The following is a 14,068-nucleotide window of genomic DNA, read 5'->3' on the forward strand; positions in this document are numbered from 1 at the left end:
CACATGGTGTATCTAGAACTGTATAGGTAGCATTGAAGAACATACTGGTAGACTGTGTCACCCTTAAAAAGGTTTGTTTTTCAATCTGGAGAAAAATCAAGTGAAGAGTGTATTAGTTCTGATAGGCTTGAAAATAGCATGTGGAAACATGCTTTAGACCAGGGAGGGGAAGGAAGCAATTACTGAGGACTGGTTTCCTTTTCAGTGAAATTATCGATAAATGTGAGTGATAGAAGTGGCTAGTAATGCACACAACAGTTCTAATACTTTCTGATTTAAACAGCTTTCGTTAGTTCTGTAAGTGTCTGAGAAATATTAACAGACATTGGAAATACCCTTTTTTAAAACAAATCCTCTTGTTATGCAGTTCTTGAAAGTTCTACGTTAAAGCTAAAGCAAATTTAAGTAGGCTCGATACAGTCAAATACTTACAGGTAGCAGAATTCTATAGGTAGTACAGTTTGAAATATGATCAAGTGATTTTACTTTTCTCAGCATCTTCCCAGATGCTATGTAAAGTAATCTGAGTAAATCTAATACTACAGATTAACCTTTGGAGTTGGCAGGTTGCAGCTTTTATTTGTTTTCACTGATCAGATCAAAAATGCTGTAGACACAGATTTTGTTGCTAATATTAAATTTAGTTCTGGCCTGTAATAAATGACTGTCCTCTGCATTGGAAAGACTGGCTAGTAGAGCTCAGAGTTTAATTAGTGGGCTTCTTGAGACAGAATAGGCATTCTGAGTCATTGTTAGGAATTGCTGTGCGATTTCTTAGTCTTGTGGTGGCTTTTGGATTTTTGTTGTCTACAGCCTGTTTAGATACAAAAACCGTAAATATTGCTAAATTAAATCACTTAATGACAAAAATACCACGGCTTTTTGAATTTGTGGCCAACCACGTTTCATAGCTGCTGTTTTACATCCTGCATAATTTGCGAAGCATACTCCCTTTTCTCCAGTTTTATGTGCCTCTGTCGTTTCCTTTCAAGTGTTACTGCTGCTGTTTCCCCCACAAAGTGCTTCCAGGCTTGAAGATTCACTGGATTTTCATACTTCAGCTGTGCCTTTCCTGATTCCTTCAGTTATGTAGTTCCTCTGTGGGAGAGCATTTTCTTAATCTTGTAACAAACATCTCCTATAAACTCAGCTCTGCTGTATTTCATTAAGGCAGAGTTTTCTTTTCTCTGTGCTGGTGATGTTCTGATCCACTGGGGAAGCTGAAGCCTAGTGAGTGGCTGAGCTCTACTGTAGCTCTACTTTTCTTCTCCTCATCCCTCCACTCTCACCTTCTACAGCAGCACATCTCACAAACATAATCTCAATGTCTGCCATCTTACAAAAAGCTGAAGGTTTGGTGTGCTTGCACCAAATCTGTGTGATGGGATCACAATATGCAGAAGTCACTGTCACTTTGCTTGAAGCCTGACCTAAATCAAATTAGTCTGCCTTCCATTTCTGTTCCCTCGTTATGTATTATGTTTGAGCTGCTTTCTGCTCCATCTAAAATCTGAAGATAGCAGTTTCTGGAATAGGATGCAGGAGAGGAAGGTGCACTTGCTGTCATTGATGTACCTTGCTGATGACCAGCACTGTCACTGTTGGGGTACCTTTCCTCTTGGGTTTTGGACCGTATAATTTACCTTCTTAATTTCACCCTTTGTGTAACACTGAGTAACACACTCCAAATATATTTCTTCAGTCAGTCTTTACCCATTTGAAGTATCTTAGGCTTTTGGTTCTCCTTTTAGTCTCCATGAAGCCAAGGAGGTAGCATCTTACAACTTTTTAACATTGTGCATTCCTGATCTTGTATCTTAAGTCATTTCAAGCCCTAAGTCATGCTTGATTTAAAACCGTGCTGATCACTGACATTTGTCTTCAGTTTGTTGCTCTCCTTGCATCTTCAGTGCATACATTTGTTGTTACAGTTGAAGGTAGCTGCTTGTTGTTTTTTTTTTTTATACACTGCTCTTCCAGCAATGTTGTATTCCCTCTGCATGATGTGACAGCAGCCTATTTTGGCTGTGGAAGGCTTCCTTCCACACATGACATGTTTCTGTCTAATTCAGTGACTCCTTTAATTGCTATTGCAAATTTATTTCCACACGGTTGCTTCCCACTTTCTGCATTGGTTTGTTTTTTTCACTTCTCTGTGGTTTGTTTTCGCTGCTGCTTATTGAGTATTAGTATAATTTAGCCTGTTACGTTTTTACGTTTTGTTTTCTTGTGTTCAATTTGTCCCTTCTTCAGAATTGAATGTACTGCTTAAGATAAGTCATGGCTGCTTCTTTTCCATTCATGCCTGTCTCCCGAACAGTGGATTTTTGTAGTACAGTCCCAGTTCTGTTCAGGGACAAAGCGGGGAGGAGTGCAGCCTTGCTCTTCTCAGAACAGCTGCTAATTCAGGAGCTGTGTGGTTCCTTTAGGGAAGGGGGAAGATTGAAAAAACACAGTAGGAGATGTCAATCAGAGGAGGGGAGAAATCCTAATGTTTGTTCAGAAATTGAACTCTGCCCTGTGTATGACAGGAGCAGTGGTTTCTGAAAACAGACTTGATCACAGCATCCAGTAGTGTGTATGTACCCATGCTGAAAATGAGTTCTTGCACTTGAAGAAAGCTGGTAAAAGCAGCAAACAGAAATTTATATATATCACAAGAGAAAGTAGGCAAGATATTCTGTAGCATGTGGAATGTGTGTGTTGTTTACAAGATTCTCCAGCCCAGCACAACACACAAAAGCACTGTGGTCCAATAATAAGGTTACTGTCTTGCTAGGGGTGGGGGGAAGGGGGAATACAGCTTTAGTTTCCTGCTCTGATAATGTTTTGCCATCCAAGTTTACCCTGGAAATTGCATTGCCTTTCAGTTTTTCTTCCTTTAAAATAAGAATCAAAGTACTTTCTCGAAAGTGTGTTTGCATGGAAAGGTGTGTTGCAGAGATAAAGCACTTCCATGCTGTGGTAATGGGAACCACAGAAGGCTCCAGCCAAGTCAGCAGCATCTGTCTCAAACTGACACTTAAGCTTTGCATGCAGATTAGTCTGTGTCCTCAAGTACAGTAATTACACAGCTGACTTTGTTAGGGCTCTGTATAGCATGCAGGTAAGAGCAAAGTTGTCTTTTGCACGAGATGCAGAACATCTGAAATGCTAGAAGCCTTTAAAAAGATTCTGAAGCAGTGTATGCAAGAGTAAGCATGTTTTATATTACTGTTATGGTCGTGTTTAAAAGGAAGTGATTGCATGGTTTTGAACATCTTCCTGAAATTTCTGTAGGAGCCTGGTTTTTGGGAGGATCTAGTGGTGCCTGGATGGTAGCGGGCTGTGCCTAGCACCCTTAATTTGTTAATTTGTGTTGTTCTGTGGATGGGTGTGTAGGGCTACATCCAGAATGAGAAGCATTTCAGTGTTTAATTTTGAGGAAAGGCAGCCGCTGTCAGTTGGTATTTCACTTCTGTAAAAGCTGTTACTGCTTCAGCATCTCCAAAAACCAAGGCATTAAATAACGTCTTGTATTAAAGGATTTGTCAAAATTGCAAAGAAGGACAAAACTGATCCTCTTTTAATCTCCTCTGGCATTGCCTGGTGAAATCAAGTTTTCACTTCAGGCAAGGTTTTGGCTGAATGACCTTGTTTTCTGCTGTGGGCTTTTGCTTTTTGAGTCTCTCATTTTTGAGGTGACTGTATTCTGGGCCTGGTGGCTTTCCTCATGGCAGCAGTGAGATCAGGGATCACAGATACCTCACTAGCAATAATGGTTTGATTGTTTTAGCTACATTTATAGCATTGGCTTCACATTTTGGGCAATGTTTTTTTTTTTTTCCTTTCCCCTTTTATTCTTAGAGGCTTGTTGTCATGGTATCTGGCACTTCCCATTCAGATATTAAAATTGAGTGAGTGGTGTCTGTATGTCTGATTCGTTTTCCCTTTTATCCTCTCCCTGAGGGAGTGCTTTACGTGGGATGCAGCATGCTGTTGGCAAGGGCTTCCTTTTGGGGATTCTCAGTTATCCAGTGCTGTGCCTGCAGAGTGGGCCTGGGATGGAGAAGCCCCTTCCACTTGGGCTGGGGGGGATTGAGTCCTCAGTGCTGAGATCATATTGGGAGTGCATTGTGTAAGTAATTGCCCCCAGAAGTGTTGTCTCCTGTGCAAACAAGCTCTCATTCCGGTCTCTCTGACATTCCTACCACTGCCTCAGTCCTGGCACTTCTTCCCACCTACAAGGAGAACTCAGCCTTTGCTGTTTGGGGATCAGGGCTTTGGTGTTTTAAGGGAAGAATTTGCTGAGGGATCTTCTTCCTGAGCAGGGTTTGTGTCAGCATGTACACTTCCGCAGGTGTCTTAGCTAGATCTAGCCTTCTGCCTATGGAGCAAAGGGATTTTTTGCTGAGACTTGGGTTTAATTTTGCTTATCTATTCACTCTAAAAACTCCAGACAGTTTTTTTTTTTTGGGGGGGGGGGGGCAACTGCTAAAAGGGTTTCCCTGTGTGAGGCTAAATCCTGCCTTTCTTCTCTGGTGGGACCTCAGCAGATGCATCTTCCACTGCTATTTGAATCTTGTCAGTAACGGTTTCAACTAAGAGCTAGCAGTGCTCTGCAGTTGTAGGTGTACTGTAGCATCAAACTCGTCTGAGGTTCTAGGCTGGGCTATATTTAAACCCAACTAACTTGTTATTCTTGAGGAGCATCTTTTGAGAAGAGCTAATAAGGGTACCCATTATACATTAATTTGACACAGCTCCTGAACAAAGCTTCCTACAGAAGTGGAGGAATAAAAAAGCTATTCCTCATCTCTCTCATTTTAAGGCTACATATTTTTCCCATAAGTTTGGCAAAAGTGGAAGTCCTGGTGTGATGGAAGATTTCTCATTCCTAATGGGCAACATTTCTTGATTATATCCTAGACTGTAGAAATATGTAGCTTCTGTATGAGTAGTACAGTACTACTGTAGGCTAGATTGATGCTGTGAGAGCTGTGCTAAGCACAGAGCATGCTAGCTACCTTTGTAGTTGTTATGGCAAGTTGTGTGGCCTTGGTTTAATAGTTTGGGCTGAGGAGGATTGTGTGCTCGAGCTGCTTCCCTTCCATTTGGCTTCTGTTACTGCGGAGTGCATTGCTGGGGTGAGAGCAGGTTTTGCTTCTTGATGAAGTAGTATGGAATGAGTAAAACTAATGGTGCTATTACAGAAAAGCTTCAGTCCTATGCTTGAATATCATGTTCCTTTAGTCAGAATTTTCTCTACATATTTCATCTCCTTTTTCTAGGTAAACAGTGTTTTGTTGATAAATGTTACCGAAACTTTATACAAAAATAAAAATACCGACAATTCACTTGACCTTCTTTGTACATTCTGAATGCATCATCTCAGTGGCATTTATGTAACCTTCTCCAAAAGCCTCTTCTTCATACGGCTTTTCATACAAGTTGCAGGCGTTCTTTGTCCTTCCAGGAAAGTATTTAAAACACTCCTGAGATGGATTGGAGGTTTACAGGGTTGTGCTCTGAAAGAAGGCTACCAGAAGCAGAACCTTGAGCATCAAATCTCTTCTGAGGCTGTTATTTAGAAGATGGAGAAAACAGTAACTCTTTTATCCAGCAAGCAAAAGTGATGAGCATGTTCTCTTGCTACTGTTGATAGTATTTTGGGGAATGTATCTAATGAATGGGGATTGTTGGTCAGGTCCAGAAGTGCACAAGTGCATGCATCAAAGTCACATGTGGGCAGCGGTTGCTGAGATCAGCTGTTTCAATAGACACATTCAGCCTGGCACTGTTTTCTTCCCTGAACGTTGGCTGAGGTTTAAGTGGTTGAAAATTGGAGCCAGAAGCCTTGGAGAGTGTGCGGTAAGCATTGTTCTGTCCTTTGGTCCTAAACCCAGAGTGACTGAAGGCTGTTACAGTCTGACGGCTTCTGCCTGGCTAATGCGAGATGAGCTGTCAGACTTGGCCTAGTTCTGGAGGAAGATATCATGTCACACAGAGGCATCGGCACTTGGTGCTGTGCGTGTTATGGCTGTCAGGCGGGCAGCTTTAATTAGGTATTACACTTGGGCAAGAGGCAAAAAAAAAAAAAAACACAGCTTAAGGAAGTCAGCAGAGAACAGGAGAGCACCAATGCTATTCTCGTGAGTAATTCTTTGTAGTGGGGACCACAGTTTTTTTTAGTATTTCTCTGTAATCCAGAGAACTGACACTACTGGGGGGGGGTGGGAATCTGTACTTCAAATCCTGATATATGTTGTTAAGTTTCACCTTGATCTCTAGCACAGATCGATCTCTTAACTCTTCAGTTGAAAGAGCATTTCAGTCCTGGCTCTTCTCATGGTTCTTCTCTACCATCTCCAAGGTACTGGTATTCAACATGAAACACACAGCACCATGCCCAGGTCTGGTGAACAGCAGTTAACCATGCAACTGAATTGGATTACAACTACTGTTTTTTTCCACTATTCAAGTGTGGGGTTTTTGTACCGCAAAGAATCATTGTAACCCTATTGGCAGCATTGCAGGGTTGACATGTAGTTGATTATCTCCATATTTCTGAGTCTTTCGCTTCCCTTGCAAATTTGTACTTGGGAAATGCACTGGGAGTTGTGGTTTGCAGGGCTGTGATCTTGGGTGTGTGCTGTCTGAAGGTATGTAGCTACTTGAAATGCTTTGGGGAGCTTCAGTTGCTTTGTACCTGAGTTTTGTCCTCTTGGTTCATTTCCTCTCATCCTGTCCTTCTGCTGTTTGCAACATTCTGAAGCCAGGAGTTTTTTTTCCACTTGTCAACAAAAATGTTTTAACAGTTCAAGGCCAAGATCTGTTTACAAAGAGAGATGGACAGAAAAGCATCTTTCTGTTGACTTCCCATTCACAACTCCTAGTTTGAAATGTCAGCTGATATTTTTTAATTCATCTAAGTGTACCGTGTTAATTTTTAGTCATCTAATAAGCAGTAACAAATCAAGTGCTTTATAGAAAACTGAGTCTATCAATGCTACTAAATTGACATTCTTAAAATTTATAAGTCCAACTTGTAATCCCATCAAGAAGGATGTCAGTTCAGTTTGACAGAATCTATTTTCCATAGAGCTAATTTGATTGACACTGATTATATTACCCTTCACTAATTCTTTATTATTAGAGTCCAGCATCAAATGTTCTGTAACTTTGCCTTGCTCAGCACTAGGCTGATGGACCTGTAATTACTTGGGTCATGCAGTCCAACCTCTTTCTATTTCAGTGCAGAATTCTTTCCTTCAAGCTCCTGGAATTTGCTTAGTGCTCTAAGAATTACTGAAAATAACGAGTCATTTGCCTCTTATTTTTGAGGGCTATTCTGTGCAAGTAGCACAGTCATCTCATTTAAACGTGAACAATGCTAGGAGCAGCTGCTTTCCGTCCACCTGAGTTGCTGGTTGCACTTCATAGTGTTTCTTTAGGTGTATATAACACATCTGCTCTCTGCCCCATTGGTATTAAGATCGACTAGTGAGTCAGTGCTAGTTTGAAGGTCTCTTTTCAACCTGTAGTTTCTTAGTTTTTTCTTTTTTAAGAAGAGGGTTATTCTGAACTTTCTTTGCCAGGAGTTTCTTTGGGCTCTTTATTTACCTCAATTTCCGTTGATATTTCTGTTGTTGCTTACATTGCCATCTGTTTCCCCTTTATCTCTTCAAGTATAAATGTGGCATTAGCTCAAGCAGGCAGCGTGGTAGAGGAAGGCAAGTACAGGCCTTGAAAGCCTTAGTATGGCTTTCATTAATAGTTGCACGTTTGAGGATGTGTGGTTGAATGTTCTGAACAGGTTATGTTTATTTTTCCACCTTGCTCATCTGATTTCATTGTGATCTCAGTGGCTTCCAACTCTGAAACGAAGCCTTTTGAAGTAGCCAATATTTACACTGCAGGCTTGGACTTGACTTCGTGTTTGGGTTTATTTTAAGGCAGTGAAATCTGGATCACTTCTAGCACTGACTGGACCTATTTGTTACCTCATCACAGGAGGTCTGCTACTTACTTTCTACAAGTTTCACAAGTAATGAAAGTAGTGGTAATAGTGCTACAGAAAGGTGATGTTTTAGGATCGTTTGGAAAGATCTCTTGTGTACCCTACTGAATCACAGCATGCAGTGACCTACTAGATTCCAAATTACAGGAAATATTTACTATTTACAGTGCTGTTCCTGGGAAGCGTAGCATGGGAATGAACTTCAGTGTCTGTGTGGCATCCCACTGAGAGGTCCAGCTGCTTCCTTTGCGGTGCCAGATTGCGTCCTAAGAAATGTTGCCCTTTTTGAGTACAGGCAATAAGAATATATGATGGAGATGGATAAGAGCCTAAGCTCTTACTTACAGAATATGGAGAAGAAATGAAATTCTTTCTTTCCCAGAAAGAAAGATTTTTAGTTACTCATTTTTGAAGTCTGTTTTGTCTGACATAAGGTGTGTTGCTCCTGAGAGTAATTTGAAAATAATATTTTTAGCTGGGTATATCTTTCTTGTTGCTTCTTAGCTGTAAATGTTTAGCACAGTAAAACTTTATGATGTCTGCCAGCAGTCGTAAAGCTCTGCACAAAATGATTTTGGTTCTGGGTTTATTTTCTTTCCAATTTCTTACTTTCTGAGAGAGGTGTGTCTGTCTTCATTAAACAGTGGCATTCATGAGAGATGCACTGTATACCAAATACCTGAAAGCACAAAGTAGTCCAAGCAAAAGATCTTTCTGAAGAGGCATGCTCTTAATGGAAAGGTATTTTTCCCCTTCAGCTTCACTGGTGCAAAGTGAAGTAAATGGCCTCATGCAGCAGTGGGGATTTGCTGATTGAAGCAACGGCACTGAGATTTCAGACTGCGAAGGGTATGAGGTTTGGGCTTTTTATCTTAATTAAAGAAAACCCAGTAACTTACCAGGAGCTCAGTGTTCAGAGTGCTGAGTAGACATGTCCTAACATCTTTAGAACAGCCGTTAAAGCAGTTAGGATAGTAATACGAAGTCACAATAGATAGCTTATGGATAACAAACTTTGAGCTGTCAGTAGTTGCACATTCTATGATGTTCAGAAGTATAAAGATTAAATATCTGTGTAGCTATTACTCTAAGCAAAATTTTGACTGTGATTGTTTTGTTTAAACCAAGTTCTACAGACATGCACACAAACAGCTTTGTTCGCGTTAGTATGGCTTATCCTTTGCCTTGGACAAAATGCCTGTATAAGGTTCCAGTGGTAGTAAGAACTGGGGATGCCAATACCTGAACTTGAGCAGTATTACTAGAGAAGTCCAAGGAGAAGATTGGATGGCCTGAAATTTGTGTGTTACTGTTTTCCTGTATTTACAGTCCTTGCTGTAGCACAGAAGCTGGCCAGCCCCTGTGCTGTGGACGTAGCAGTGGTGGGACACTGAAGCCCGTGTTTGGATGACACAAGTCCCAGCACCTTGTCCAGCCTTGTGTTAGCTGCATGTGTCTGAGGATCAGTGTGTGAGAGATGGAAGAGCAGGCAGATGGATGTGGGGTACCCAGGCCCTGATCCCTTTTATCTTCTATCAAAACAAGGATAGCTTCCTAGAGCAGGGCTCCCTTCTCCCTAGGAGTGTACCGAGCAAAATGCATTAAGGTACATTCAGATGCACAGGAGCTAGGGCTGTATGGAGCACGTTGGGCAGGCAATAGGAGGAAGGCATAGCAGGAGGAGCATCTGCTCCATGTTTCTGCTTAGGCAGCCTTCAGTTCATTCTTGGTTAATGCTATGTAAATCAGGTAAGAATTTTTTTTTTTGCTGGGATTAATCCAGTTCTCCAAGAGGACTGGGTATGTTTTTAGACTTTTGTCTGAAGTTAAATTGATTGGATGAAATTGCTCCCTGAATACATTGTAGTTTAAAACAGCCATTTCTTACCCATACGCCTGCATGTGGGCACTTTAGGAACAAGCTGCAGTGTTTCCATGGATTTTTAAGGTATTACATAGCGTGGTTAGCAGCTCTTAGTGCTTTGATCAGATTTTGTAAGACAGAAGCACTCCCTATTTGTGGTACAGCAAGCACCGTATTTTTGGTGGTGTCTGAGAAAAACACAGATGCTTTTTTTGTAGTCCAGGAGACAAAGAAACAAAGCCTTGTGCCGAGGAGGCAGAGTCCATGCCTGCGGGGTACATCCAGGCGCTCCGTGTGTGCGGCTGCTTTCTCAGCCACTGCTTTCTTCCAGTGAGAGGGAGCTGGGTTTGTTGCTGTGTGGATGGAAACCTCCTGGCAAGCCAAGTCCAAGGGCACTGCTTCCCCCTTAGGGAGATGTTCACACTCCCCTCTTTTGCTGGGTTTGCTGACACGGCAGCAACGCGGCCAAGGTGCAGGAGGCACTGCTTCCTGCTCGGGCTCGTGTGGCTTTTGTGGTGAGCTTATCTGTGCCTGTGGGGTCTTAAGTACGTATGCCTTAAGGAAAAACACATAGCGATTACTGCGTTTTCCAAATGTGCAAAATAACTTCAGGAGGAGGCGTGAGAGGAAGGAGGGGAAGCCGTGCTCTTGCATTGCATTCAGATCGATGCTGCAATGTGATTCTTGGGAACTGGGAAGAGGTCTTTGGTAGGGCTTCCATGGCCCCCTGCAGATGCACTGCTCTGTTCCTGTGCTGTGTGAATAAGGTTCTCGTAGTGCTGCTGCTGCCTCGCTGGTGCCGGAGTTTCTATCTGGGTCTCCTCTTCCTGCTGCAATCACGAGCAAGGTTTGGCTAGTCAAACAGCAAGAACAGAAGCTGTTGGAATGATTTTGGCTGCTGAAATGGGCTCCTGCCATCCCATGCACAGCAGCAGTTGTACTGTTTTGCTTTTGCTGTCATCTTATATGCACTGAGGGAAGCTTTAATGCAATCTTTTATCTGAGAGCTGTCCTTTCTCCTCCCATTTCCTGGCTGCTCGCTGAGCAATGAAATGAGATGTAAAGGTGGCTGTCTGCTTCTCAGCCAGCTGCCTAAAGGTTGATGTGAAAACATTGTTTCCTAATTTTCGCATTGTCAAATACCTATAGGTTTGTTTATAAACTGTAGCATCTGTGTTTAAAATTTGGAAGTGGTGGCCTCCTTACTGTTCTGGCAAGTCAACCAGTTAGGTTTATTGGGAACTCTTACGTAATTTTGCTGATGTCAAACCTTGTACCTTTACAGTGACCTCTTGGAGAAGGGTGGGGCTTGCTTCCTTCTGTTTTGCAAGTAGAATCTTTAGAGCGACAGCTTTAACAGCAGAAGCTGATAAAAAAAAGTTTTGGGTGGTAACGAAGTAGTGAAGAGTGGCATACAGACCATAGGGGATAGCAGTGGTGAAAGGAACAGTGAAAGAAAATGTTGATTGTGATATTGAAAGCTGTGTGCTTCCAAAAAAAACTAAAAACATTGAGTCCTTTTTCCTTGTTTTTTGTTTCAACAGGGCAGAGTTTAGGATATGGATTTGTTAACTACATTGATCCAAAGGATGCAGAGAAAGCCATTAACACTTTAAATGGACTCAGACTCCAGACCAAAACCATAAAGGTAAGACAATACGAAAAGCCTTTTGCTCAATTCAGGAAGAAGGTTAAGTAGTTGAAACAGTTTCTGGCAATCTCACCACTACTTTAATCTGTCATTGCGAGGGGCACTCAGCTAACAAGCTCCTTCTTGGAACAGGGGAAAGATGTGCAGGAGATGAAATCTCTTCTCTAAAATTGCAGCTATTGTTAAGGAGCCTCCTGTTATTCCCTCTCCCTTAAAATGTTGCAGTGAGATCTAAATGTAGAATAGAACAGCCGCAGTGATGCTGTTACCATAAACAGATGTAAAATACAGGACCACCTATTTGTAATTAACTCGCACATTTTCCTTTGTCTTAATGGGAAGTACCTTCACATGGAATTAGTCTTCAGTGGCACCTGTGTCATTAGCAGGTATTGAAGGTACATCTCTCAAGTCAGGGTATTTCATTCTCAAAAAAAAAAATCTCCATTTCCCCATCCTTAGTCTGATTTACTCTTTTAAAAGCTGGAGGGATTAGAGATCCCACTGAAGTCTCTCATTTCATTGTTGTAATAGACCATTAGTTATTCAATGACCTCTTTTAGTGGTCTCACAAGAAAAGCAAATTTCTACAGTCGCGTTGTTTGCTGCCTGGCTGATGAAACTGTTTCAGAAAGGCTTACAGAAGATTTCTCCATCCTGAGATCTGATAAATAGCGCAGCTTAAGACATATGAATAAAAAAACTTAAGGGTACAAACCAGCAAATGTGATTCAAACTGCAGTAGATTATTTGAGAATGCTGAACCTAGATTAATAACATTTTTTTTAAACATTCTTCTGTACTTCAATTGTGCTTAAAGCTAAAAATGTTATAGAATATAAAAATAGAACAATTTTGTTTTGAAAGCAGCCATGGAGCATGAACTAGTTTATCTTAGAGAAAGTAGCATATGGTCAGTACTCTTTTTCTCTCTAATGGTTGAGGCTTAGGTAGTGTTGTTCTTTAAGGCAAACATATATATTTTTAAGTTTCTTAGCATCACTGAGGATCATTTTAAGCAAGCTTTCTCTGCTCTGGCTGGTCAGGAGCAGAGGTTCTGAAGGCTTTAAGCATAGCAGTTGCATGGACCTTACTCCTTCCAGGCCTTCCTTAGGTCAGACAGGTCCATCCCATAGGTATGGATGCAGGCTGTATATCTGAGTGCACTCCACCTGATTTTGAGAAGTTAAATTGAGAGAAAAATTTACAGGAAAAATATGGCAGAGCAGCAGAATCTCCAGTCTTATCTACCACTGCAGGTGGAAATGTGCACTTGGACTCAGCACTTTCTTCTGCTTACAGTTAAAAGCTGGGAAGTGAGTTGCTCTCCAGATTACTTTTACATTGTCAGGAAAAGTAAAATATTTGGAGAACACTTACTGTGTCTTAAATACTTTGTTAATAACTTAGTGCAGCTTTAATGCCACACTTGATTTTTTTTTTAAAAAACTGATCTATATTTTGAACACTATTAGCTTTATCAGAGGTGCTGCATTTCTTGTACAACACAAAATCAGGACATTTCTTATTTTTGTGAGCCAGAGCAGTGCTATTGTATTTGATACTCCACAGTTACAGAACCATGTAAGCTTAAAAATAACCTCCAAAACTCCTGAAATGATTTTACATTTCTCATGAATGCACTTAAATAAATTGCAGAATTAAAAAGGGAAGGCTTAATGGTTTATCTTTAATAATGAAATTTCTGTGCTATACAGAAACCTACCATGCCAGAACTCCTTTCCAAATGTTTTTTCATTTATTTTTTATTCCCTTCAAATTTTATCAGTACCAATAGTTTATTAGATTGGTGTTTGTTTCATGCTTATTAATAGCTGCAAGACTTTTTTGGAGCATGTGACACTTTGTTGGACCCCTGAAAGCCATTAAATCTAATAAGCAGAGATCAACCTAACCTACGTGTACAGGAGCTGCGTAATTTTGTCAGGGGTTGGGAGGAATTGTATAAACTTCTTTTATGTGCTTTTAAATATTAATTGTCACCAACAACCAAACCAAAGGAGTCTGCTCTTGAAGTAGCCAACCTTTGTACAGAGGGACACCAAACCAGCTGCCTCTAACCCTGTTCTTAACTGTAGGATTGTGTGGCTGCCTCACCTTACCCATGGCATTTTGTATTTCTAAGTTGTATCATTGCTCATTTAAAAAAAAAAAAAAAAACTTCCTAGATGAAGTCTCTCTCCCTGGTGCTGCTGTAGAGAAGGAAACTTTCCTGTGTTGGTACTAACTGAGCAGTGAGCCATGTTCCGTGTGTTCTGGCCGTGCCTGTGCCACCAGCCATGTGCTCACTGCCTGGAGCAGCGGAGCTGTGCTCAGTGCTGTTATGTTCTGCTCACCTGCTCCCCATGCAGCACTGCCCTGCAGTGCAGTGGGGTTCATTGCCAGGTACATTGCCAGCATGCTATCTCTTGGAACTCCTCTGCCTCATTACTAGAGCCTGTTACTTTAGTCTAGCAGAGATGCCCTTACAGTTATTAAAGGCTCGCCTCTGATGCATTAAAGTTTCTCAGATGATACATGGAGAGGGACTTGG

General features: G+C 41.3%; 1 protein-coding gene across 6 annotated transcripts in view; it reads left to right on the forward strand.

Annotated features, from left to right (window-relative positions):
• ELAVL4 (ELAV like RNA binding protein 4) overlaps positions 1-14,068 on the forward strand; it is a 74,254-nt gene that overhangs the window by 44,483 nt on the left and 15,703 nt on the right. For all 6 annotated transcript variants that reach the window (XM_085231638.1, XM_085231635.1, XM_085231636.1 and 3 more), the window contains exon 3: positions 11,408-11,511. In XM_085231638.1, the coding sequence (XP_085087764.1) occupies positions 11,408-11,511 (104 nt within the window). The remainder of the gene's footprint in view (positions 1-11,407; positions 11,512-14,068) is intronic.

This window comes from Meleagris gallopavo, chromosome 10 (assembly GCF_905368555.1).
Source record: "Meleagris gallopavo chromosome 10, MGAL_WU_HG_1.1, whole genome shotgun sequence".
Classification (NCBI taxonomy): Eukaryota; Metazoa; Chordata; class Aves; order Galliformes; family Phasianidae; genus Meleagris; species Meleagris gallopavo.